Here is a 26,335-nt window from a genome sequence, read left to right as displayed (position 1 = left end):
TCTGTTACCCAGGCTAGAGTGCAGTGGCGCAATCTCGGCTCACTGCAACCTCCACCTCCCAGGTTCAGGAGATTCTCCCGCCTCAGCCTCCTGAGTAGCTGGGACTACAGGCATGCACCACCACACCTGGCTAATTTTTGTATTTTCAGTAGAGACGGGGTTTCGCCATGCTGGCCAGGCTGCTCTCGAACTCCTGACCTCGTGATCCGCCTGCCTCAGCCTCCCAAAGTGCTGCAATTACAGGCCCGAGCCACTGCGCCCAGCCAAAATTTTGTACGTTAAATCTGGATTGTATTGTAATATGGAAATGGCCCACTGCTTTGCCTTTGAATTATATATAAAACAGTATAGTGATTCTATCATTTATATACATATGATGACATAAGTGAATATTAAATGCTTTCTTTTGAAAGTTCCTATTGAAGTTTCAGAAGCTGTGGAAATGGAATGTCCCCCTCACTTTCCCCCAGTGACAGTGCTTGATATGGCTGGGATCTGTGTCCCCACCGAAATCCATATTGACATGTAATCCTCAGTGTCGGAGGCGGAACTTGGTGGTAGATGATTGGATCATGGGGCAGATTTCTCATGCCCGGTTTAGTACTGTCCCCTTGGTGCTGTCCTCGTAGCAGTGAATGGTTCTCATGAGATCTGGTCATTTAAAAGTGTGTGGCATCTCCCCTCCGGCTCTCTCTCGCTCCTACTCTGGCCATGTCACCTTTCACCATGATTGTGAGCTTCCTGAGGCCTCCCCAGAAGCCAAGCAGAAGCCATGCTTCCTGTACAGCCTGCGGAACCTTGAGCCAATTAAACCTCTTTTCTTTATAAATTACCCAGTCTCAGGTGTTTCTCTAGAGCAATGTGAGAATGGACTAATACAGTGCTGAATGGTAACTAATGTTTGCGTTTATATAGGAACTTTCTCCTACAGATCCGAAGTAATTTCCAGTGTCTTTTCTAATTGTCTCTAGGAGCAGACATTATTTCACTATACATTCATAGTACCTAAGGCTATGCCTTGGGAAGAAAGATCGCTGCATTCTTTGGAGAAAAGACCTTTTGAGAGGCTTCAGATGGCTTGTCACTTTGTAACTAACTAGATACTTGATGAGATAAAATTTGGACCCGTCTTTGAGTCATTCATGGAAAAAAGAGCCAAGGAGAGGTATTGAGCCTGGGCAGGCACAGCAAATAAATGCCCAGCCCTTTCCCAGATAAAGCACAAATCTCTTCTTTGCAGCTTTAAAGGTGATGGTGATGATAATGATGGTGGTGATGGTGATGGTGATAATGGAGGTGATGGTGATGGTGAAGATGATGGTGATGATGGTGGAGATGGTGATATGATGGTGATGATGGTGATGGTGATGATGATGGTGAAGATAATGATGACAATGGTGATGATGGTGATGTTAATGGTGGTGGTGATGATGGTGATGGTGGTGATGATGGTGATGGTGGTGGTGATGATGGTGATGGTGGTGATGATGGTGATGGAGATGGAGATGGTGATGATAATGAAGGTGATGATGATGAGGGTGAAGATGATGGCGATGATGATGATGATGGTAATGAGGGTGATGGTGATGATGGTGGTGACAATGAGGGTGATGATGATGGTGGTGGTGGTGATGGTGATGGTGATGATGGTGGTGGTGATGATGGTGATGGTGATGATGGTGATGATGAGGGTGATGGTGATGATGGTGATGATGGTGGTGGTGATGATGGTGATGGTGGTGATGGTGATGATGAGGGTGATGGTGATGATGGTGATGATGGTGGTGGTGATGATGGTGATGGTGATGATGGTGATGATGAGGGTGATGGTGATGATGGTGATGATGGTGGTGGTGATGATGGTGATGGTGGTGGTGATAGTGATGGTGGTGGTGATGGTGATGATGGTGGTGATGATGGTGATGATGATGGTGATGGTGGTGGTGATGGTGGTGATGGTGATGATGGTGGTGATGATGGTGATGGTGATGGTGGTGATGATGATGGAGATGATGGTGGTGGTGATGATAAATTGAACATAAAATAGTTCGTATGACTCAAAACACTTGGTTCTTTATGAACATCAACTTTCTGTGGAAGGCAACATTGAAAGCATGGAGGAGCCATCACACTTAACAGTTTCCACAACATTACCACAATATTAGGGACTTTACTCTTCCATTTGGGGGATATTTTCTCAGGGAATGTGTTTGTTGCTGCACCTCCATTTCTGTTAATTATAGTATTCTTATATTCTCCCAATGTTTCAACTATTGTGGTCTTTTTCGAGATCTTGAAAGTTACCTATTATATTGTAAGACTTTTCTAAATTCTTACCAGTTGCTACTGCACAACTAACTTTCCATGAAGTAGACTTGATAGCTTGTTAATGCCATGACAACAGGGAGGCCCAGCTTTAATTAACAACTAGTTCCTAGGAGTTAACCCAAAGCTTTCAGGTTAGACTAATTTTGCCTGAAGAGCCAGGTGCATGAGATGCTCCTGAGTGTTTATTTTCGGAGGTGTTCAGTCTTGGGCTGCCTTCTCCACAGGCTCCCTGATGAGTTGAGCAGCCCCAGGGTGGCCTGAATGTCGGTGATCCTGCAGAGCCCGTTTCCTCTGGCTCTTTCCTGGCTAATTGTGAGAGGTGGGAAGGAGTTGAAGATGCCACTTAAGGCTGAACAAAATGCCAATCCAACCAGCAATTGCAGGGAGCTGGCCCTAAATGATCTGTAGTGGATTTAGAGTGTGCCTGAGACAGTGAAAGTGTAGAACCTCAAACCCCTGACTGCTGTGTCTACATAGATGCTCCCCAAAACATTCAAACATTCTGGTCTAATTCTGACAGTCCAAGTCATCAGACTCTTCATTACGGTGTTTATTAACCTATATAAAACCCTAGATAAAATGCTTATCTTTTGAGGTCAATATCAAGGTAAATAAGGATAGTTTTTAGATCCTCATTTCTAAATGAGGATGTGCTTTAGAAAATGGTTCCAGTGAATATTTTATTTTTAGGGGAGAATCAAAAGGAGTTGGAGACAAACAACAAGAGGCTTGTCCTCTGGGGAGCTAAAGATTTATCTAAAATGTGATGCATGGTTGCTGCAGTCACAAGGGGGAGAGAGAGCACCAAAAATGAAACAAACCACAGGCACGAGAAAAGAAGAAAATATTTTTAAACACCAAATACATTTTAGATTTTCAAACTGTCTTCAAAAGGCATATGCCGGAAAGTCTGCCTCTGAAGCAACCCAGTATTCGTTGTAATAATACTACCATCCACAGTAGTTACTGTGGGGCCATGCGGGTGCACTTTGCCTTATTTGATTGATGATGATGATGATAGTGATGATGCTGGATTATAAAGCCATTAAAATTCATTATCCTAGAATGCACGGATATTACCATATTTTGCATATTTCTGTCACTCAATGGGAAAATCTGAAGACAGGAATTTAAGGAACTGTATTTTATATTCCCTGACTTCCTATGGGATTTTGGTTAAATCTCTTGAACTACCTTTCTAATCGTTGAATGGAATTGGCTTAGAACAAACGTACTAGGCTCTTAGCATGAACTTGTAAGTAAATATATGACATAATCTATTTTTCTTGGCATTTTCTGGACATAGACTGGAGAATTTAAGCTGCTAAGTTCTCGGAAAATGGCTATAAGAACTGAGTTTACCAGGTTATTTAAAACCAGGCCAAGAAAGAAGAATTTGCAGGCAGATCATTGGTGGGTTGGGAGGAGAGGAGCTGCTCATCCACAGTGAAGTACTGAGATCCTCATCTTCTGTTCCATCTGTGCTCTTTCAGGTCTGAGTTCTATCCCAGGCCTCCCAGAGCCACTAAGTGACCCGTCGCCCTCTGTGAGTCTGTGCTGAGAGCAGTCATCAGAACCCTGACTCTAACATAGACACACACAGCATGTTCTCCTGGCTGTGGGAATAAATGTCTTTTAGGCATTTGTCCCTACCTTAACTGACCTGGCCCTTCTAGGTCCAGGGAAAGCCACAGATGTGGCAGTTTTGAGTCACCTGAGATGAATGGAGTAGCCCTGGGTCGCATGACATTGAAAACTGAGTCTGCGGTCTCTGTCGCGAAAGCACCTTTCCCCTCCATCGCATGTGACACCACAAACACTTTTCTTTCCTGCTGGTGACGCCACAGAGCGGGGAGTCTGGCCATAAGCTCTGCCTGGCCTCTGCAGACAGACAGGCTACCAGGCCGTGTACGCCTCCAAGCCCTTTCTACGAAGCCAGCAAGGAAACAAATGTTCCTAGTCTGAGATGATTTAAGGAGTTCAAACCCGGTGGCTCAAAACCCGACCTGTGCTCAGAAAACTAGAGTCTTGGATGCCTGTCTGCCCCGAATGCATCAGAAACTCAGCCAGAGTGCATGGGGCGAGCTGCACTGGTAAACACTGGCCCAGAACCCTGAAAGATAAGCCAGGGCTGGAAACAACAAACTTGAGTGCCTTCCAAAGCTGGCAGGCGACACAGCTCCCACAATACCTGAGACCAGCCAGCATTGATACCATGTCTAAGGCCCCCAGGAATGGGGAATTTATGATCTCTCTAGACAAATGGTTTTGAGGGGAAAAATAAAATGCGGACATCTAGAATTTCTCGAGCCACATGCATCCCAGGAAAGTGGGGTTTGATGGCAACTCCAGGGCCCTGGTGTTGTGTCTAGGACTTGGAGCCCCTGAGCCTGGGCCTCGGGTGGTTGGGGCTCGGGGAACTCCTGGTCCTGCTGAGCTGTCAGAGCAGGTTGCTGTTGGGAGGCAGCTGCTCAGCAGACACCGGAGAGTTTTGCTTATGCTCTACTCTGTGTTCCTTCATTTTTAAAGGAAGGGGGAACAATCTTGGGTACCAAACATCTCTTTGACTTAATCACATCATGGTTATATTGATAGATCCGATGCATCAGACACCTGTCGTGTGCTTGTGTGTGCACATATGCTTGTGTATGTGTGTTTGTTTTGTGCATGTGTGCTTATGTATGTGTTTGTGTGTGCACACGTGTGCTTATGTATCTGTGTTTGTGTATGTGCAGATGTGCTTAAGTACATGTGTTTGTGTGTGCACACGTTTGCTTATGTATCTGTGTATGTGCAGATGTGCTTAAGTACATGTGTTTGCGTGTACACATGTGTGCTTATGTATCTGTGTATGTGCAGATGTGCTTAAGTACATGTGTTTGTGTGTGCACACATGTGGTTATGTACACGTGTTTGTGTGCACATGTGTTTATGTTTGTGTGCACATGTGCACGTGTGCACATATGTGCGTATGCATGTGTGTTCATGTGTGCATATGTGCTTATGCATGTGTTTGTGTGCACACATGTGATTATGTGTGTGCACATATGTGCTTATGTATGTGTGTCTGTGTGTGCACATGTGCTTATGTGTGTGCATGTGCACGTGTACTTATGTATGTGTTTGCACATGTGCTTATGTATGTGTGTGTTTGTGTGTGTGTGGGTATATATGTGTGAGAAAGAGGAGAAGTCTGGCACAGTTGAGAGAGAGGTTAGCAGGTGTGGCCCCTGTGGAGACGCACAATAGCTCAATGCAGGCCAAATGGGAGATTGAGGAAGGGATGAGCTAAAAAGACCAGGACCAAGCACGGTGCTGGTGAGAGGAGACAGGGCAGGTCCAGAAGGCGCCAGAGGCAGAGAGCACTCGAGAGGACTGAGACCTCAGTCCGGAGTGTCCTTCGGTTTCAGATGGGCTCCTCTGGCCCCCAGCAAAGGTCTCAGTGGAGGGGACTGAGCTCTCTGCACTCTGCGGCCTCTGCATTTGTGAGAAGAACATCATGGCCTTTAGGGCTTCTTTCATTCCCTGGGCTTCTTTCGGGAGTGTGGGCCTCTGAATTGGAGGGGCAGTGCAGCTGGGTTTCTGCAGGGTTAATCCACGGGAGGGAGGCAGTGCCAGCTGCAGACCTCTGGGAACAGTGCGGACTGGAGGTGTCCAGCGCCTGCCGCCAGCGTTTCCTTTGGGGGCTTGTCACTATCGACGCTGCGCTTGGCTAGCCCTGGAGGAGCCCCTCACAGCAAAATCCAGGCCACTTGCTCCCCTTATCCATGCTCCTGCCCTCTTTAAAGGGTAACAAAGAAACACAGCACCTGAGTTACAACCTGGAGACCCCTGGCCCTTACTGTAAAGGAGCTGAAAGCATCTCTGCAGGGGAAATGGCAGGAGTTGTGCCTGAAGGTCTCTGCCTTCCTCGGGAGGTTCGAAGGTTGCAGAACCAGCTCTCTGAAGGCGCCTTCCCAGCAGACAATGGCAGGAATTTGGGTTCTCCTGCCTTTACTGAGTGACTCTGGCAGACGAGTCCCTGTTACAGGAGAGTTCGCCAAGTGCCTACCTTCTCCACACTCTCCAGATAGGAGAGCGGAGGAGCGGTACCAGCCCAATGGAGAGCACGGCACAGGAAGGAGTTTCTCCATTTTGCCTGGCATATCTGCTGCAAAAATGTGAGAAAAATGCTTTATTTTTTCTCCTACCAGCACCCGCCACTTCTTAAAAGCACCACGAAATAAAAGACATCTGTGTCTGGAAGTGAACCCCAGGGCACCTCAGAGAATGTATTTGTTTTTCTAAACCACAGACACTGCAGTTGGAAGTGAGGGCTGGCTGGAGAGGCTGCACTTGGTGATCGATGTACAGAGACGTGGGAGGCCCAATGGACTAGAACTGTCCCCTGGGGAGACCACGGGGTCTCAGGCATGGACAAGGCTCCTGCTGTTCTCACTCAGCCCTCTCCCAGCTCCCACCAGGGGCACATTAGCCAAGGAAGAGGCTGGACAAATTAGCGCCAACCCCAAGCATTTGGCGGCACTTTTCCTCTCAAGTCTGAGGGTTCCTAGCGGGGTCTTTATGATGGCAACCCTTTCAAGAAGAATGGAAAGATAATTTCCAGTAGCTGTCCAAGGCACTAGATTTCAGAATTCCCAGTAGCTGTGCAATGCACCAGATTTCACAGTTTTATCGGGTGAGCTGGTATCATGTAGCTCTGGCTTGCTGAATATGTCCAGTGAAAATGAAGCCACTCCTGGTGGTTTTTCTGTCTCTCTGTTCCTGAGTCAGCCTGGTAGCAGGGGGTGCCCTGTGTGATCTCGTGGGGCCACACTGGGCCCCCTTCCCTCTGTGGCTGTGTTCACTTCTCAGGTGCTCAGGCCGCTCCTGCCTCTCTCTTCCTCCTGCAGGAAGTTCCTTTAAAAGTCCCTGATGTTGAATAGGCTTCCTTTTCTTCATTCCCAGTTTGATGGGATTCTCCCATTTAATTTCCAAAGGGTGTGGAAATGCCACCCTAAATCCCCTTACAGAGAACCCTATCCAGCCATCCCAGAGGATCCACTTACAGAGAACCCTATCCAGCCATCCCAGAGGGAAAGCAGTGGGGCTGGAGGGAAATCCGCAGAAAGGAGGAGGAATGTTTTTGGGCCAGCATCCCATCTGGAGACTGGAGAATCAGGCTAAGCTCATGTGGGATTAAAGACACCATTTTCCCCACACCTTCTTGTCTTTGGTGGAGGCTGCATGACAAAGCCTGGAACACAGCAGGGCTCTATGAAAATGTTTAATTTTCCTTACCTTGGTAATTAAAACACCATATAGCCTTCCACTGGAGGAGAGTCAGGCCAAAGTCAAGCCTTAATAGCGGTGTGCTGTCCATGTATGTCTACCAGGGATTTCCTCCCTTATCAGGACTGGACCCCTCATCATACACATATCACATACATCACACACACCACACACCACACACCACACACCACACACACACCACACACACACCACACACACACCACATGCATTGCCTGCATTGAAAGATCTGCCTGGGACTGCTTCTGGAAAGGGTGTGGGAGCATGTGAATGTGTGTGTGGTGTATGTGATATGCATGTGGTATATGTGGCATGTGTGTGTGGTGTATGTGCTGTGTGTGGTGTATGTGATGTGTGTGGTGTATGTGCTGTGTGTGGTGTATGTGATGTGTGTGGTATATGTGATGTGTGTGGTGTATGTGGTCTGTGTGTGGTGTGTGTGGTATGTGTGTGGTGCTTGTGGCATGTGTGTGGTATATGTGGTGTGTGTGTGCAGTGTATGTGGTATGCATGTGTGGCATATGTGATATGCATGTAGTGTATGTGATATGCGTGTAGTGTTTGTGGTATGTGCTGTGTGGCATGTATGTGGTGTGTGGTATGTGTGTGGTATATGTGGTGTGTGCTGTATGTGGTTTGTGTGTAGTGTATGTGATATGCATGTGGTATATGTGGTAGTGTGTGTGGTGTGTGTGGTATGCATGTAGTGTATGTGGTATGTGTGTATTGTATAGTATGTGTGTGGTGTGTGTGGTATGTGTGTGGTATATGTGGTATACATGTATGGTCTATGTGGTATATGTGTATGGTGCATGTGATGTGTGGTGTATGTGGTTTGTGTGTGGTGTGTGTGGTATGCCTGTGGTGCTTGTGGCATGTGTGTGGTATATGAGGTGTATGTGCAGTGTATGTGGTATGCATGTGTAGCATATGTGGTATGCGTGTAATGTATGTGGTATGTGGTGTGTGTGGTATATGTAGTATGTGTGTGTGGTGTATGTGGTTTGTAGTGTATGTGATATGCATGTGGTATATGTGGTATGTGTGTGGTCTGTGTGCTATATGTGGTATGCATGTGTGGTATACGTGGTATGTGTGTGTGGTGTATGTGTGGTGTAGTGAATGTGCTATGTGTGTATTGTGTAGTATGTGTGTGGTATGTGGTATATGTCGCATACATGTATGGTATATGTGGTATGTGTGTGTGGTGTATGTGGTATGCATGTAGTGTATGTGGTGTGTGTGTATTGTGTGGTGTGTGTGGTATGTGTGTGGTATACATGTGTAGTATATGTGGTATGCATGTGGTGTATGTGGTATATACATATATGTGTGTGACATATGCAGATAGCACTAAGCAATAGGATTTCATCATTAAAATGAAAGAGAGGAGTTTCCCTGCAGCACCTTTTCTTTTATCATGGAGATGCTGTTGTCAAGGGTGGCATCAAGGGAGAGCCCCACCCTGCTCCATGCCTGGCCCTCCGACCCTGGCACTCACAGCATCACTGCCCTTTGCTGATGGAGAGGACAGAGAGGTGGGGACTGCGTGGGTGTGTTCTGTCCCATCTCCACCGATAAATGCTCACAGGGCGGGTTTGCAATGGAACTTTATAGTTCACCTGGGGAGACCCCTTTGCAGGGAATCACTTATCCTTGGCTTGGTTGCAAAAGCTGAGCTTTTTTCTCCCCAACGCTGTGAGCGAAGGCAAGCAGAGCCAGTCGGAATTTGCTCCCAGCCTGCGTAGCTCTCACTGGCCTTCCCTTCATCCCATTTTCCCAACCCAGGACACAGGGATTGTCTGAGTTATTAAAACAAAGCAGAGAACTATGGCAATTAGGTCGCTAATTTTAGGCCTCAGACTACTCTTCTGCCAATCACTTGAGCATTTCAGACGAAGATTTTGGAGGCATGATTATCCCACTAATTGCAGAGGCAATCCTCTTCCAGTACCCGAGGGCCCCACACACCGCCCAGGACAGAGTCCCAAATAGAGGCAGCTGGGGGCTGCTGGCCCACAGAAGGTAAAAGCATTGTCTCTTACGGTCGGTGGTGATCTCGTGGGGAGAGTGGAGTCTTGCGTCTCCGCAGGGGGAGGTGCTCACGTAGAGATGGAAGAGGATGTTTTCCCGCAGCCGGTAGCCGCCTTCTTTTAACCGCACAAATATTGATCGCTCCGAGTCCTCGCGCCGCTTGCTAGGGTCACAAAGAGGTTTGGGGTCATTTATCACAAATCAAACCAGAAACGTTCCAACCAGGTGAACGCTTGAGTCCTGTTTTGTAGAGAGTTGTTCCCCAAGTTTTTCTTTATCTTTTTCCTTTCTTTTCTTTTCTTTTTTTTTTTGAGAGGGAGTCTTGTTCTGTCGCCCAGGCTGGAGTGCAGTGGCGCGATCTCGGCTCACTGCAACCTCCACCCACTGAATTCCAGCAATTCTTCTGCCTTGAGTATTGATACTCAGCCTCCCGAGTAACTGGGATTACAGGCATGCGCCACCATGCCTAGTTCATTTTTGTATTTTTAGTAGATACGGGGTTTCACCATGTTGGCCAGGTTTGTCTTGAACTCCTGGCCTCAGGTTATCCACCCACCTCAGCCTCCCAAAGTGCTGGGATTACAGGCGTGAGCCACCGCGCCTGGCCCCACCAGGATCTTTTACCAGGCCATTTTTCCCCGTTGCTGTTAACCCACATCTATCTGTCTACACAGCTGTGACTCTGTGGATTTGCCAGTGCTGCTCATGGCCGTACCTCACAGTGGACTGCAGGTTTGACACAGCCTAAGTGGGCAGCTTGTGTGTGATTAAAAGGAGGAAAGGAGCTGTAGGAAGGCCTGGGCTTGGTCACTAGCACAGGTGGAAGTGGAGAGCCGTGGGGAAACAGCTTTCCTTCTGCATCCAGCCATGACCCAGGTGGGGCGGGAGAGGTCCCAGCCTCTCTCTGATGGTGAATGATTCGGCCTTTTGCAAAACCCCCACCAGCTGTGAAGCTCGAGCTGCGCAGCCCCACCTTGGCCCACCTGAGCGGGCGCTGAGCAAATGTGCCTGCATTTCCTTCTTCCGTGTTTATTCCCTGTGTCCCGGTGTTTATTCTCCTGCTTCCTGGTGTTTATTCCCCTGTGTTCTGGTGTTTATTCTCTGCCTCCCGGTGTTTATTCCCTGCATCCCGGTGTTTATTCCCTGCTTCCCAGTGTTTATTCCCACGCTTCCTGGTGTTTATTCCCCTGCTTCCTGGTGCTTATTCCTGCTTCCTGATATTTACTCCCCGAGTCCTGGTGTTTATTCCCTGTGTCCTGGTGTTTAGTCCCTGTGTCCTGGTGTTTATTCTCTGCCTCCCGGTGTTTGTTCCCTGCATCCCGGTGTTTATTCCCTGCGTCCCAGTGTTTATTCCCTGTGTCCCGGTATTTATTCCCTGTGTCCCGGTGTTTATTCCCTGCGTCCCGGTGTTTATTCCCTGCGTCCCGGTGTTTATTCCCACGCTTCCTGGTGTTTATTCCCCTGCTTCCTGGTGCTTATTCCTGCTTCCTGATATTTACTCCCCGAGTCCTGGTGTTTATTCCCTGCGTCCTGGTGTTTAGTCCCTGTGTCCCGGTGTTTATTCCCTGTGTCCGGTGTTTATTCCCTGCGTCCCGGTGTTTATTCCCTGCGTCCCGGTGTTTATTCCCTGCGTCCCGGTGTTTATTCCCTGCTTCCCAGTGTTTATTCCCACGCTTCCTGGTGTTTATTCCCTGTGTCCCAGTGTTTATTCCCTGCGTCCCGGTGTTTATTCCCTGCTTCCCAGTGTTTATTCCCACGCTTCCTGGTGTTTATTCCCTGTGTCCCGGTGTTTATTCCCTGCGTCCCGGTGTTTATTCCCTGCGTCCCGGTGTTTATTCCCTGCTTCCCAGTGTTTATTCCCACGCTTCCCGGTGTTTATTCCCTGCATCCCGGTGTTTATTCCCTGCGTCCCGGTGTTTATTCCCTGCGTCCCGGTGTTTATTCCCACGCTTCCTGGTGTTTATTCCCTGTGTCCCGGTGTTTATTCCCTGTGTCCTGGTGTTTATTCTCTGCCTCCCGGTGTTTATTCCCTGCGTCCCGGTGTTTATTCCCTGCTTCCCGGTGTTTATTCCCACGCTTCCCGGTGTTTATTCCCTGCGTCCCGGTGTTTATTCCCTGCGTCCCGGTGTTTATTCCCTGCTTCCCGGTGTTTATTCCCACGCTTCCCGGTGTTTATTCCCACGCTTCCCGGTGTTTATTCCCTGCGTCCCGGTGTTTATTCCCTGTGTCCCGGTGTTTATTCCCTGTGTCCCGGTGTTTATTCCCTGTGTCCCGGTGTTTATTCTCTGCCTCCTGGTGTTTATTCCCTGCGTCCTGGTGTTTATTCCCTGTGTCCCGGTGTTTATTCCCTGTGTCCCGGTGTTTATTCCCCTGTGTCCCGGTGTTTATTCTCTGTGTCCCGGTGTTTATTCCCTGTGTCCCGGTGTTTATTCCCTGTGTCCCGGTGTTTATTCTCCTGCTTCCTGGTGTTTATTCCCTGCTTGCTGGCCATCTACTTTCTGCCGGTCTTGCTGTTTTCACACATTCTGCCCCATGGGTGATGGATTGTGTTCTGTGGGGCCCTGAGATCACACAGGCAACAGAACAGACATTTTCTCCACAGGAAGTCCTTGCGGCATCCAGCAGCCTTCCTGCCTCTGTGCCTGCACTCAGCCCACAGCCACTGCCCCCCACTGCCCCAGCCGCCTTCCCCAGGACCCTTGGCAAATGTGTCCCAAGCCTGGACCCCGGAGCAGGGCCTATCAGCCACGTGGCTGCCCTGGACCCCGCTCCCCTGTGCCGGTTCCCTATGCAGGGCAGGCATCGGGTGCACCTGTCTGTGGACCCCCAGTTGGTGGCACAGCACCAGGCATGTAACCAGCTCCTGGTAAATATTGGCCCAGTTACCTTCTCTGACACAAACGCAAGCGAGGGATCTTGGAGATAGTCCTAGTTGAGCAGGTGGGCATTTAGGAGAAATCCTTCCCTACGTTCTGAGAGATTTCTCTGTTCTCCCATATCCAACTCCTGCCACACTCACAGGCCTCAGGGAACTGAGGGATGGGTTCAGCCTGTGGCTCCCTGCTCAGAGGCTCTGATAAGAATGAGCTGAGTGTGGGCCGAGCGCAGTGGCATGTACATGCCTGTAATCCCAGCACTTTGGGAGGCCGAGACGGGTGGTTTGCTTGAGGTCAGGAGTTCGAGAGCAGTCTGGCCAATGTGATGAAACCCCGTCTCTACTAAAAATACAAAAATTAGCTGGGCGTGGTGGTGAATGCCTGTAGTCTCAGCTACTCAGGAGGTTGAGGTGGGAGAATTGCTTCAACCTGGGAAGCAGAGTTTGCAGTGAGCTGAGATCGTGCCATTGCACTCCAGGCTGGGCAACAGAGCAAGACTCCGTCTCAAAAGAAAAAAAAAAAAAAGAATGAGCTGAGCTGAGTGGGTTAAGGTGTTGTTTTCAGTGGCATCTGCTTGGCTACACATGGGTCTTTCCGCTTTTGTGTGACTTTTGTACAGCTAATGGGCGTGGAGATGACCCTCGCCAAAGCCCCCCGAGGTCCCATTACTCGTGGATTTGAGGAACGCAGACGGCTTCAGGGGATGTGAAAGAATAGACAGGAGGGAGCGTTTCAGGCAAGGAGCCGACAGCGAGCCCTCGGGACTGAACGGCCCGGGCTGGGGGTGTGTTGGAGAGGCCACGTGCTGCAAACCACGTGGGTTCATGCCCGTCTAAGGTGTCTCAGGGACAGGAGGCTGCCCCATGACAGCCACCTCTGCCCAACGGCCAGAGCAGGCCACGGAACCCCGGGAACCCAATACTGGGGCACAGTTCTCAGGGTCTCAGCGGCCTCTTCACATGGACTTGGTGCAGGAGGCAAGAAGACAGTGCATCTCCAAACCACTCCTTTGACACTGCACTCATGTTCTCTGAGGGCAATGGAGGAAAAGGGGGCAGTGCAGGAATGTGGGGGGCATGGGGAACCGAGGCCAGGAGAGGGTGGCCTTGCCCAGAGGATGAGGGCTGCAAAGGTGTTTTCTGGAGGGAAACGTGGAGTAAGGAGGAAGCCTGGAATTTTAGCTTCTTCCCAGCCCGCATGGCGGCTCTATAGGTGCGCCAGGGATGTCTCTAGTCTAAATAACAAGGGACGCTTCCTGGCTCACCCTGTGCCAGGATAGAGGGAAGCGTGTTCTGAGCCAGGCACGGGGCCCCCTCTGCTCCCTGGCAGCCCCCAGCCGCGGTGTCCGCCTGCCCTGGAGCCCGTTCCCAGCCGCTCACCTCAGGTGCAGCTCCAGTTGCGTGTAGAGAAAGTGCAGGAACGCCCGCCGGGCCACCACCTCCGCGTGACAGTCATTCACCACCAGCCCCTGGTCACTGAGGTGCTCGCCGCTGATGCACTTGGTCCCCGACGACAGGGCCACGACCTGTGCTTGCCGAGCGTCCAGTCCTGGGGACACAGACAGCGTCAGGGCAGCGCGGCCCACAGCCCCCGTCTCCCTCCTTCTTGGTCTTTTCAGGGTCTCACAACAGCGGTTTCCCTGGGTTAGGAAACCTCGGAAACACTGTGTTTTGAGAGCTGGGAAGCAAGGCTTCTGTGTGCCCCAGGCCGTCACAGGCGACCTGACCGCCCGCCTGAGGGATTCCCACCTACTCCATGGCAGCCTGAGACGGCGCTCAAAGTGCCTCTGTTATCCTTAAGGTTGCTAAAATGCTCTTGAGGCACCTTAAGAGCAGAGTTTTGAGGTCACACTTACTACCAGGGCAGTTTTCTCCACCTCTGAGTCCCAGGTCCCCTGGGAGTGGGAGGAGTGCTGGCTGCGGCCTGGGCTTCCTGCCCAACCTCTGACCACCTTTGCGCTTTCCCCTGTTCCCCAACGAGATCAGTGCAGGACAGGAGCTGATGAACCCGTCACCCTGACACAGAAACACAGGACAGGAGCTGATGAACCCTTCACCCTGACACAGAAACGCAGGACAGGAGCTGATGAACCCTTCACCCTGACACAGAAACACAGGACAGGAGCTGATGAACCCGTCACACTAACACAGAAAGGAGGCTGGATGTGTCATTTTAACCATAGTCAAAGGAACCCCATCCACAAAAATGATACTCCCTTCAGGGACTGAAAACAAACAAAACAAAGAAACCTGAAAAACAACCCCCAACATAATGTCCTTAAAGTATAATATCCATCACTTTGTTTGAGAAGAAGCTGGAAGACACACGCCAATGTTTGTTTGCTCTGCTCTAACAGGTCTGTGTGGATGTGTATTTTCTCTGCACTTAGATGGTGAATTCCTTGAGGACACGAGTCAGAATTTCCACCAAATGCTCCAAGCAGGGTCTCCCTAGGGAGTCTGTGTCATGAGACGGGTCAGTGTTGCCGATCCAGTAACAAATCCATCGTGCAGGCCCTTCGGCTAGAGGTGGCGGGTACGTTGTGGGCACCCAGGATCCTTGGGATATGACAGCCACTGGCTGAGCCTGGATCCCAGGCCAAGTGAGGGCAGCACAGAGACGCGTTAGCCGCTGACTGCGGCCACGTCCATGGAGTCACCTGGTAAATACATGTCCAGACCATTTCTTGGAAGAGGTGACACGCAAATTCATGTCATGCCAGAAGCAGACCTCCCTCCCATCTTAAATAAAATCGACTTCCCCACGGAAAACAGTGCTGGCTGGTCATGAGCACTTCTCACTTCTCATACACTTGTTCCTCTGATGTGACTTTTTCTCCCCTGAGAACTTGGTTCTCGAGCCCTGAGGGCATCTACCCTCTCTGGGCCCCAACGCAGGATCTTTCTTTGTGAGATGAAAGGGCAGAGTCAGCAGCTGCCAGGGAGAGCCAGGGAGAATGCGGAGCCCGGAGGGACGGAGCACTGCGGAAGTGCCCTGCAGAGGCCCAGCGGTATCCCTGCCCCCACGGCTCTGCAGCTGGGGTCTGTCTGTCCAGTGTCCTTCCTCCCAGGCAAAGCGGTCCAGCACAGCCCCCGCCTCCTGCCCATGTCCACTGCTGTCTCCACTCATCCCAGCTTCTCCCAGCAGCCCCTGTTTCTGTGCCTGAAGAGAACTCCATGGTCCTGGTCCTGTTGTCTACCCACTGCCCCCTCCCTGGTGGGACTGGACTGCTCCTGAGCTCAGGAAGTGACCGGACTTCCCCAGGCCGCTTTAATCAAAAGAGGAGACGACCAGCCCCTCTGAGTTTCCTCAGGGGGCAACTCAGCTGCCCTGTCCCAGCTCCAGGCCTCCTCCTCCCTCAGCCATCCTGGGGGCGGAGGCTGCCTCCCAGCGGGGGTCCCAGAAGTGGAGGAGCAGATGGGATCAGGATCTAAGGCTACAGGGAGCCGGGGTGGGCAGCTGCTACTGACTCTGCCAGGGGTGGGAGCCACCGTCTCACTCAGGCAGTCAGTGACATGTGGACTGTTGAGAAATGGTTCACGAGGGCGACATCGCGATGCAGAAATCACCCAACAGGTTCCAGCTTCATTAAAGCAGGTAGAGAAACGAGAAACACATTGATAATGATTCCTAACGAGTTTCAGGGTTCATGACTGGTGCACAGGCAGTCTCTGGTGGAAACAGACAACTCTTTGGGAATCGGTGCTGTGGCCCATGAGGCCCTGGCCTGCTCCTCCTCTTTGGATTCCGTGGAAATTGGAGCTGTAGAAAAAAAGCAACTGCTTTCCCTTCACCCCTCATTGATTCCCGGCTCCGTTTGGCTCCAGGCTCTGCCACACTCAGCACAGTTATGTGGCCCAGGAAGTGCATTGTTTGCGTATTCAGTTTTCATGATTCCCACCCCCACGGCCAGCACCATGCTCCCAACACAGGAGACGCAAAGCCTGGACCGAGGGAGGTGATGCAGTCAGAAACGGCTGCAGCACGAGACGTCATATGAGAAATGTCGCAGAAGTGCTGTACACGGAATGTCACCAGCATGAGAGTGAGGGAGAGCGAGGGAGGAGAAGGGAAAGATGGACTCACACCCTGGGAGCTTCTGCACAGGGGTCGGGAGGAGGTGTCCCAGGCAGAGTGGGCATGGCGACCAGAGGCAGGGATGGGAAAGGGCACAGGCGTATTCTGCGGGACAAGGAGAAGCCGACTTTGGAGCCTGTGGGAGATGTGTGTGGGAAAGTGGCGAAGCTTCCAAGGCGGGTGGAAGTCGGTCACAGAGGCCTTGAGTACCACCTGAAGATCCAGCTCTTCACTAACAGACAGTGGGAGCTGTGAAAGGGTTTTCCGGAAGGACAGCAGCACTGTTGCCCATGAGTGAGTGCTGGGTTGCACAGGAGGAGAGGAGGGGCCGGGACACTGGGTGGGAGGCCAGGGCTGGACATGGTGCAGGAGGACTTAGGAAGCTCTCTCAGGAGTGGATTGGCGGGAGGGACCCAGAGAGCACAGCAAGGACCAAATCCACAGGATTTGGGAAATTTACACAGAGGATGCGGGAGAGCAAGAAGCTGGAAGATGTGCTCGGGTACCACACGTTACAAATGAGAAAGAGGAAGATTTTAATGAAGAATGGCCAAATTCGGGGCTGACCGATTTAATTTGGGGGAAAGGAGAGGACGGGCGTCCTCATCTCTCCCCTCAGCGCCATGAGGACAATGCGGCATCAGGCAGCGTGGTGAGGTGGAAAACAGAGCTCAGTAGCAGTTAAAGACTGCGGGCAAAAAGGTGTCAAAAACAGAAACAGCACCAACCAGCATTCAGAAAAACACACTTTTCTTAACACCCACGTCACGGGACAGCGCGAGGGTGCTCCCGCCATGGTGGGGCCACAGGCAGGTCGAGGCCACTCATACCTACAGAGAGAAACTGGGTCCTTGGTTTATGGGCACACCCTCCAGGTACAAACCAGTGGCACTTAGGGCTGTGTCAGCCCTGCACAGAAGTGTCTAACATTCTCCTTTTTCAGTGCTCTGATTCCCCACACGGGGATCCTTGATTGCTGGGGTTGGGGTGAGGCCACGCCAAGCTGTATGGACACCAAAAATGCTCTGCACTTAATGAGCAATGCTTTGTGTAAAAATGTGCCCGAAGCCAGGCCGCCTTGCAGCAAAGGCTGGGTTGGGGATGCTCCGGCAGGGGCTTATTAAGTCAGGAAGACAGGATGGGACAGCAAAGACACCAGGCGAGGGGAGGCTGTGCTGAGGTCCCATGTCCAGCTGACCCAACAGGAAGCTCTGGAGTGTGAGGCAAGGGTGTGTGATGTGTCAGTCATGAGCTGTGGGCGCTCCCAGGCATGCAGGAGGTGCAAGAGGTGCAGGAGGACTTTGGAAGTCCTCCTGAGGTCCTCTCTCCAGCTGACCCAACAGGAAGCTCTGGCGTGTGAGGCAAGGATGTGCAATGTGTCAGTCATGAGCTGTGGGTGCTCCCAGGCGTGTAGGCTTCTGGTGGCCAGGGCCGTTCTCAGGAGGTGGCTGCAGCCGTGAACTGCCCTGGCCGGCACTTGGAGCAGCTGGGGAAGATCAGGAGCCCAAGATGGAGTGGCTGTGGTGCCAACAGCATTTATTCCAATCCTTCCAATGATGCTATTAAGCTGATAAAATGCAAGTTTGTATGGAAGCATCACTCCGTACATAGTGGCTGTTGGTGATCTCTTTTCTTATAAATGGCTGAGAGTAAAACTGCTACTCTGTAAGACAACATGAGAAGTAGTCACAGAAAATATACATATACAAATTTCTATAGAATAAGTAGAAAAGCTGGCCAAAGAGCAGGGCTACTGCACCCTGCCAAAGCATCAAGCACGGTGAGTTTTGTAGAATTCGAGTGAAAGGTAGCAGATTGTAAGTGTTCCGGAGCATGTAAAGACAAGAGAACCCTCAGGTTGTGTGTCATCATGGAATGCCTAAATCATTGCCATACCCACCTGACGGAGGCTACGCAACAAAGAAGACAACAGAGCCCTCAGTTAGACAAAATAGTAGCCATCAAGTAGCAGAGGAAAAGAGTACTACAGTACGTCCCTGCAAGGTGGGCTTATTTCTGAAATGTAAGAATTGATTATATTAAAAAATTAAGGCCAGGCACACAGTGGCTCACACCTGTAATCCCAGCACTTTGGGAGGCTGAGACCAGTGGATTGCTTAAGCCCAGGAGTTTGAAACCAGCCTGGACAACATAGCCAGACCCCAAGTCTACAAAAAATACAAAAGGTAGCTGGGTATGGAGGCATGAGCCTATAGTCCCAGCTACTAGAGAGACTGAGATGGGAGGATCACTTGAGCCTCAGAGGCGGAGGTTGGAGTGAGCTGAGATTGCACCACTGCTCTCCAACCTGGGTAACAGAGCAAGACACCATCTCAAGAAAAAAAAAAAAAAGAAAGAAAGAAAAAAAAAGAAAAAAAGAATTTAAATGCAATACAAAAATAAGCATAATCACAGATACTGATAAAGCATCTGACAAAATACAACTGCTTTTGATAAAACATTGAGTTTTTATCAAAACTCAACTCTGTCAAGTGGAACAGAGGGATTGTTTCCTGAATGTGATTTTATGCACACACACACACCAGACACACATACACACACCAGACACATACACACACACGAGTATCATGCTCTATGGGGAAGCACTCCAAGCACTTCTATAACCATTCAGGAACATCTGCTGCAGCCATTGATGAGCACAAGAGAGAGAAATTAGCTCTGTAGTAATTGGAGAGGGGCAGGTAACACAAGCACTGTCTGAATATGCTATGATTCTGTGGCTGGAAACCTCCAGAGAATCCAGTTGACATACTGCTAGAAACAATGAGAGAGCTTAATATGGTGAAAGGCTTCCAAGTTAATATATAGAAATCAATAACTTTCATATAGACACACAGCAACCAGAGAGACACTGTAAAGGAAAAATGACTCCATTTATAACGGCAGCAAACAAGGTAATAGGAATAAGTTTAACAAGAAATGACCAAGGACTAAAGTGAATAAAACTTCAAAATCCTATTGAAGGACACAACAAAATTTAAACAAACAAAGACATGCCACATTTTTCGATCGAGAGGTTTAACCTAATGAATCCTCTCTAAATTGATTTATAAAGTTGACAGGATTCCCAAAGAAACAGCAATAGTGCTTTGTTTTGGACAAGACACCTGGTTAAAAAGTGTAATTTTGTTTTGTCATTGCGATGGCTTGGGTATGGTTTATTTGTAGCTAAAACTCCTGTTGAGATTTGGTCCTCAGTGTGGCGGTGTTGAGGGGTGATGGGACCTAGTGGGAGGTGTTTGGGTCATGGGGTGGATTCCTTATGAAGGGCTTGGTGCTGTTCTCAAGGCAGTGAGTTCTTGCTCTGGCAAGATGGATTAATCCTCAAGGAAATGGGTTAGTTCCCATAAGCGTGGGCTGTAATGAAGCCATAATGCCCCTCTGGTTTTCTCTTTGCAAGTATCTGCTTCCCCCTTGACCTTCTCCTTCAGGTTATGATGCAGAAAAAAAGCTGTCACCAGAATCCACTGCCGTGTCCCGAAACTTCCCAACCTGCAGAACCGTGAGCTAAACAAACCACTATTTTTTCTACAGTACCCAGTCTCATGTATTCTGTTATAGCAACACAAAATGAACTAAGATAGTTATTTGTTTTTAACTGGGCAGGCTGATTCTAAAAGGAAACCCAGAGAATTCTGAAAAAGAAGACTAATGCTGGAGACAAGCCCTAGAGTACACCAGGCAGGTTACAGGGGCTCCATGCCAGATCGCTGTGGGCATGGGGTGTGAAGTGAAACAGGTGGAACAAAGTGGGGAGTCCAGAACTCAACCCAACACATACAGGAATTTAGTATAGGACAAAGGTCATCACATCTCAAACCACTGAGGCAAAGAGAGACTATCCAATTAATGGTATCTAACAACTGAACAGTCATCTGAGAAATAAAATTGCATCTTTATCTGACACCATGTACCAGAGTAAATTCCAAATTGATCATATTTAGATGTAAGAAATGAAGAACTGTATTTGAATGTTTATAGCATCTTTACCCATAATTGCCAAAACTTGCAAACAACCAAGATATCTTTCAGCAGGTGACTGGATAAATAAACCATGGTACAGTCAGACAGTGGAATATTACTCAGCACTAAAAATAAATCAGTTATCAAGCCACAAAAAGACATGGAGGAAAGTTAAATAAAAGTTAAGTAAAAGAAGCTGATCTGAAAAGACGACATATTGTATGATTCCAAATACAGGGCGTTCTGGAAAAGGCAAAACTATGGAGATACGTAAAAAGGTCAGTGGTTGCCAGGGGTTGAGGGGGGAAGGGATGAATAGATGGAGCACAAAGGATTTTTAGGGCAGTGAAACTACTCTGTATGATGGTACAATGGTGGATCCATGTCATTATACATTTGTCCAAACCCATAGAGTGTACAACACCAGGAGTGAACCCTAACACAAAGAATGGATTTTGGGTGATTAAAGAAATAAAGATGCATATGTCATAAAGAAAATAAGGGATAATGTATAAACTTGGTGGGTACTATGGTTTAAATGTGGTGTTTTCTCCAAAATTTATATTGAAACTTAATCCTCATTGTGGTGGTATTAAAAGGTGGGGCCTTTAGGAGGTGATAAGGGGATGAGGGCTCCACCTTCATGAATGGATTAATACCCCTATAAAAGAGACTTCAGACAGAGTCCAGCCCTTTTTTGCCCTCCATCCCATCTGCCCTGTGAGGATACAGTGTTTCTCCCCTCCAAACGATGCAGCAACAAGGTGCCATCCTGGAGGCAGAGCACAGCCCTCTCCAGACACCAAGCCTGCTGACATCTGGATTTTGGACTTCCCAGCCCCCAGAACTGTGAGTAATGAACTTCTGTTGTTTATAAATGGCTCAGTATGAGGTATTTTGTTGCAGCAGCACAAATGGATGAAGACACCGGGCTTCTCCCCAGCACATCACCCATCTCCAGACAATGTCTGGGAATGGGCTTTTATTTATTTACTTGGAACTAAGTCATTCTCAGCCTGTTCCAACGTTTTAAAGGTACATTTCTTATACTATATCTGGTTTTGGAGGAAAAAGATCACCAAATTTCTAAGAAGAAAACTGAAAGTAAAATATACCAAATAGCATCAAAGAAATACATTTCAAAATTATAGAAGATAGAGAGAGAAAGGAATAATTTTCACTCCACATGTAGACTGCCCCAAGGGTGTCATGTGTAATTAATTCTGACTCCCTATTTCCTAGAACTGTGCCCACTGAATTTAATGACTCAATAACAGGGTTTCCACACCTTCCCTTGAGAAAGACTCTTCCACAGTTTATCAGCGCTCAGTATTAGGAAACCTTCTTCAATGTTCACCCTAACTGATCTTCTGTACAATTTCAGTCCACTTTCCAGACTTCATCTTTAAAACTCCCAATCTCTTTGTGGTTGGTATTCTCTGAATACTCACAGGGAATATCATGATCAGCTTGCAATCCCACGTCTAGTCATTATTTGGCCAAAGTCTGTGTTTTATTTTGAATCTTTTCCTGCAAGCCAAGTTTTAAAATCTTCTTGTGTTTCTGCTTCCATTCTCTATATTTCCTCTAATTAGTTTGAAATCAGGTAGATTTTAAAATGTCTGGCTTGGGCATGTCTTATCTGTTGGGGACATGATTAGACTGAGACTGAAAGGAAACAGTTTTGCTTTTGACAGGGGAGATTTTTCTTCCACTAGGGTCTTGATTTATGGCTTTCCTCAGGAATCAGAAGACACTAGTGTCCCCTGGGCTTTTATTCTCTAAACATTTCAAATGCATTGATTTTGGAAGGAAAGCAAGTTATATGTAAACGTTTTGTGCTCTCCTCTACGAATGACAATACATCTGGGGAATATCAGATAACAAAGCACTGTAAGCGGAGTTTAACAGGCTCTAGGGCACAGGTAGCCCTGTTTCTGCTGCTTACATGAGGCAAGAATTTAATTGTGTTTAGTTGTCTTGTTTGGAAAAAGTTTTCAAAGATTAAAGAAAATAATGCGAAGTTCTTAACATGTGCCTGATACACAGCAAAAATACCACCATCTTTAGCTATTATGATGCATATATTTCCATTCTCTTGTAATCATACTTGTTTCTCCATCTGCATCCAGGATGTTTCTGTGACTTCCCTTGCTAGAATGACACAAAAACACCATTTGTTCCATTATTACTTCTACTGACTATAAAGCACGTGTTCTTCCAATGAGAACAAGAGGGCTGGTGTGGGACAGTTGAAAGACAAGACACGTTCAAGAACACCTTTCAACTAAATCTGACCATGGCACTGAACCATGGGCCAAATAACAATTCCAGGAATGAGCACTCACCTGCCTTAAAGTACCAAGGGCATATTTTCGTGTATTTCTGTTTGTTTATCTATCCATTCATTCAATGGGCATTAAACACCTAACTTATTCAAGGGAAAGGGGATACAAAACTGTGCAGTCTCAAAGCTCCTTTCACAGCACATGCTCACAGGCAGGGAGAAGGCAGCGTGGCAGGAGAGCAGAAGCTCACTGTGATTGGGCTACACCAGCTGTGGGGACGCCTTCTCAGAGGATGGGGCAACCGTGGACGTCAAAGCCAGTGTTAAGAAAGGGAGAAAGAAGAGACCTGTGTCCTGGACTAGAAGGTGTATAATCACTGGCCAGGTAATGAACGAAGAGGAGCCGAGGAGTGGGAGCAGCCTGCGTGAAAACAAGGAGCATGGGAGGACAGCTCTGTGGTGAGGATGCAGTGGCATCTGTGGTTAGGACGTGGTGGGCTCTGTGGATAGGATCCAGTGGGCTCTGGTTAGGATGCAGTGGGCTCTGTGGTCAGGATATGGTAGGCTCACAGAGCCTAGGATCTGGCGGGCTGTGTGGACAGGATGCGGCAGGCTCTGCAGTTAGGATGTGGTGGGCTCTGTGGTTACAATGCGGTGGGCTCTATGGTTAGGATGTGGTGAGCTCTGTGGTTAGGATATGGTGGGCTATGGTTAGGATGCGGTGGGCTCTGTGGTTAGGATGTGGTGGGCTCTCGTTAGAATACGGTGGGCTCTGTGGTTAGGATGCGGTGGGCTCTGTGGTTAGGATGAGGTGGGCTCCGTGGTTAGGATGAGGTGGGCTTGGTGGTCAGGATGCAGAGGGCTGTTGTTAGGGTATGGTAGGCTCTCGTTAGGATACTGGGGGCTCTGTGGTCAGGTTGCGGTGGGCTCTGGTTAGGATGCAGAGGGCTCTGTGGTTAGGATGTAGAGGGCTCTGTGGTTAGGATGCGGTGGACTCTGTGGTTAGGATGAGGTGGGCTCTGTGTTTAGGATATGGTGGGCTCCGTGGTTAGGATGAGGTGGGCTCTGTGGTCAGGATGCAGAGGGCTCTGTGGTTAGAATGAGGTGGGCTCTGTGGTTAGGATATGGTGGGCTCTGTGGTTAGGACGTGGTGGGCTCTGTGGTTAGGACGTGGTGGACTCTGTGGTTAGGATGAGGTGGGCTCTGTGTTCAAGGTATGGTGGGCTCTGTGGTTAGGATGAGGTGGGCTCTGCGGTTAGGATATGGTGGGCTCTGTGGTTAAGACGTGGTGGACTCGTGGTTAGGATGCAGAGGGCTCTGGTTAGGATATGGTGGGTTCTGTGGTTAGGATGCCACAGTCTGGTTAGGATGCAGTTGGCTCTGGTTAGGATGCAGTGGGTTCCATGGTTAGAATGCAGTGGGCTCTGGTTAGGTCATGATGGACTGTGTGGTTAGGATGGGGCAAATCTGTGTGGTTATTGGTGTAGAACTCCAGTGCCTGTGGGGCAGTAGTAGTTTCTGAAGGGCCTCCTGTTGTGTGGGTGACATCAACAGAACTGTCTACCTTCTTCCTAGGTACTCCTGAGTGGAGATGATGGGTAGAAGCCTTGCCTACCATGTCACCTTCACCAGAACTGGGAGAATTGCTGTCTGCATAAAAGATGTCAAGCAAGTTTTGGCCATTCTTTCTTATACTTGTGTGATCAGAGGAATCTTTTGGTCACTGTTGAAATCACAGATGTGGCTCCAGCCTCCTACCAACCAAGAAACCCAAAACTATTGAATGAGTGTCTCATTGTGAGGTTCCTGAAAATCTGTTTTTAGGCAATATTTTCAGGTTATTCTTATGGCCAGGTGAATTTGGGGAGCACAAGTATGTGAAAAAAAGCAGATGCAGAATATTCATTTTTTCACCTGGCTGTGTGATGTCATTGGATGCAGTTTGGGAACAGGTGCTCTTCACTGAGGTTTGGCAATTTGAATGAGAAACCACTGAATCAAGGGACAGTTTCTCTTGAGTGTTGCACACATATGGTGCTCAGTAGATTCAGAGGCATCTACAAAGAAAACCCACTCTGTGGGCATCCACAGATGCTATGGTCCCCATTTGCTATACCTGAGCTTCAAAGAATGGTGGGCAACCGATGAGTGAATCCCAAATGCTGACTCTGTCCAACTGTGTGAACACGCCATGAAAGCCAGGGTTTCTCAGCCTCAGCCCTTCATTGTCGGGATAAGCAAAGTAATCACATACTCATTTATTTCCTTATAAAATGCTCCCAGAGGACATGCCACCCTCACTTTCAGGTGCTGAGACTGCCAGTCATGCCGGGGCTCAGTCCCAGTGAGGAAGCAAGCAGAGCCAATGCTCCGAGCTCCTCACGGGGCCAAAACATGAGGGAGTGCTTGGACCCAGGAATGTTAGATATGAATAACTCTGCTGTTTTAACACTCATTCTTTTTCCTTCCAAAATGACTGGGGCTTGCTTTGTAGACACAGATTCACATGTTGCTCTGACAGGAAATGAGGCAGTCACTGGCCCTGGGTGCCATTCATGTATCTTGTCCTTCTCAGTGCGGCTGACACTCGCCAAGCCTTCTGTGCCAGGCACATGTGAGAGCGCTGGGTCTACACACTAATCCAACATGCTGCTCACTCCACATAACATACAACACAGCAAAGGCACTAAGAGAACCCAGAAACCACACCAGGCTGATGCCAGCTGCTGTCCACCTGTGATGGCCTCAGGCACTGTGGCCCCCTCTACAACCCTAAGAGGGTCAGCCTGTGGACAGAGATGTGACCAGATGTCAGCTGGTTAACACTCTTTGCTGTTCCCCCTCAGGGAATGGAACTTCTCCAAACCTGATGGGCTGTCGGTGAGGTTAGAGGTGAGAGGGAGGAAACTCAGGAGATGCCAGTGACCTTTCTGTGGGCCTTGGGCGGGGAGCCAGCTGTGTGGTTCACTAGACAGTGCAACCTTATGAGAGTGGAGGGGATCCATCCCACAACACGTCACATGTGTGTCTGTGACTCATGGTGAGTCAAACACACTACAGCCCCATCAGAGGGCAGGACAAGTTAGGCACTGACATAGGCGGCGTCCAGGCAAGCAAGCACATTGACAACCATGTGTCAGCCCTGGGACCTAACTGTTTACATGACAATGGCACATCTGGCACATTCTCCTACTGAATTAACTTGACTTTTCCAAAGTATACTTTTGGGGCATGAGAATGGATGGGCAGATGCAGCAGTATTTGCTGCTACACAGTCCTCTCCACACTCATCCCGGCACAGTGCTCAAGAGGGCACCGTGAGGGACTTGAGGCTCTAGGAGACGTAAGCAGGCACTGTGGATACCTGCACCAGTGTTGGTTCTTGAACATCCAGCTGCTCTAAGCCATCCTCCCTCACTGGCCTTGCTGTGGAGACTGAGATGCAAATCTCTCCCTTTCC

The 26,335-nt window shown here is 49.0% G+C and overlaps 1 protein-coding gene across 1 annotated transcript in view; it reads right to left on the bottom strand.

Annotated features, from left to right (window-relative positions):
* The window catches only part of ADARB2 (adenosine deaminase RNA specific B2 (inactive)), a 519,216-nt gene that overhangs the window by 35,524 nt on the left and 457,357 nt on the right, over positions 1 to 26,335 (bottom strand). The window contains exons 5-6 of the mRNA XM_010361992.2: positions 13,907 to 14,075; positions 9,663 to 9,814 (exon numbers count right to left, since the gene is read on the bottom strand). Coding sequence (XP_010360294.1) covers positions 9,663 to 9,814; positions 13,907 to 14,075 — 321 coding nt within the window. The remainder of the gene's footprint in view (positions 1 to 9,662; positions 9,815 to 13,906; positions 14,076 to 26,335) is intronic.

This window comes from Rhinopithecus roxellana, chromosome 11, assembly GCF_007565055.1.
Source record: "Rhinopithecus roxellana isolate Shanxi Qingling chromosome 11, ASM756505v1, whole genome shotgun sequence".
In the NCBI taxonomy this organism is placed as follows: Eukaryota; Metazoa; Chordata; class Mammalia; order Primates; family Cercopithecidae; genus Rhinopithecus; species Rhinopithecus roxellana.
This window is presented reverse-complemented; position numbering and strand designations above follow the sequence as displayed.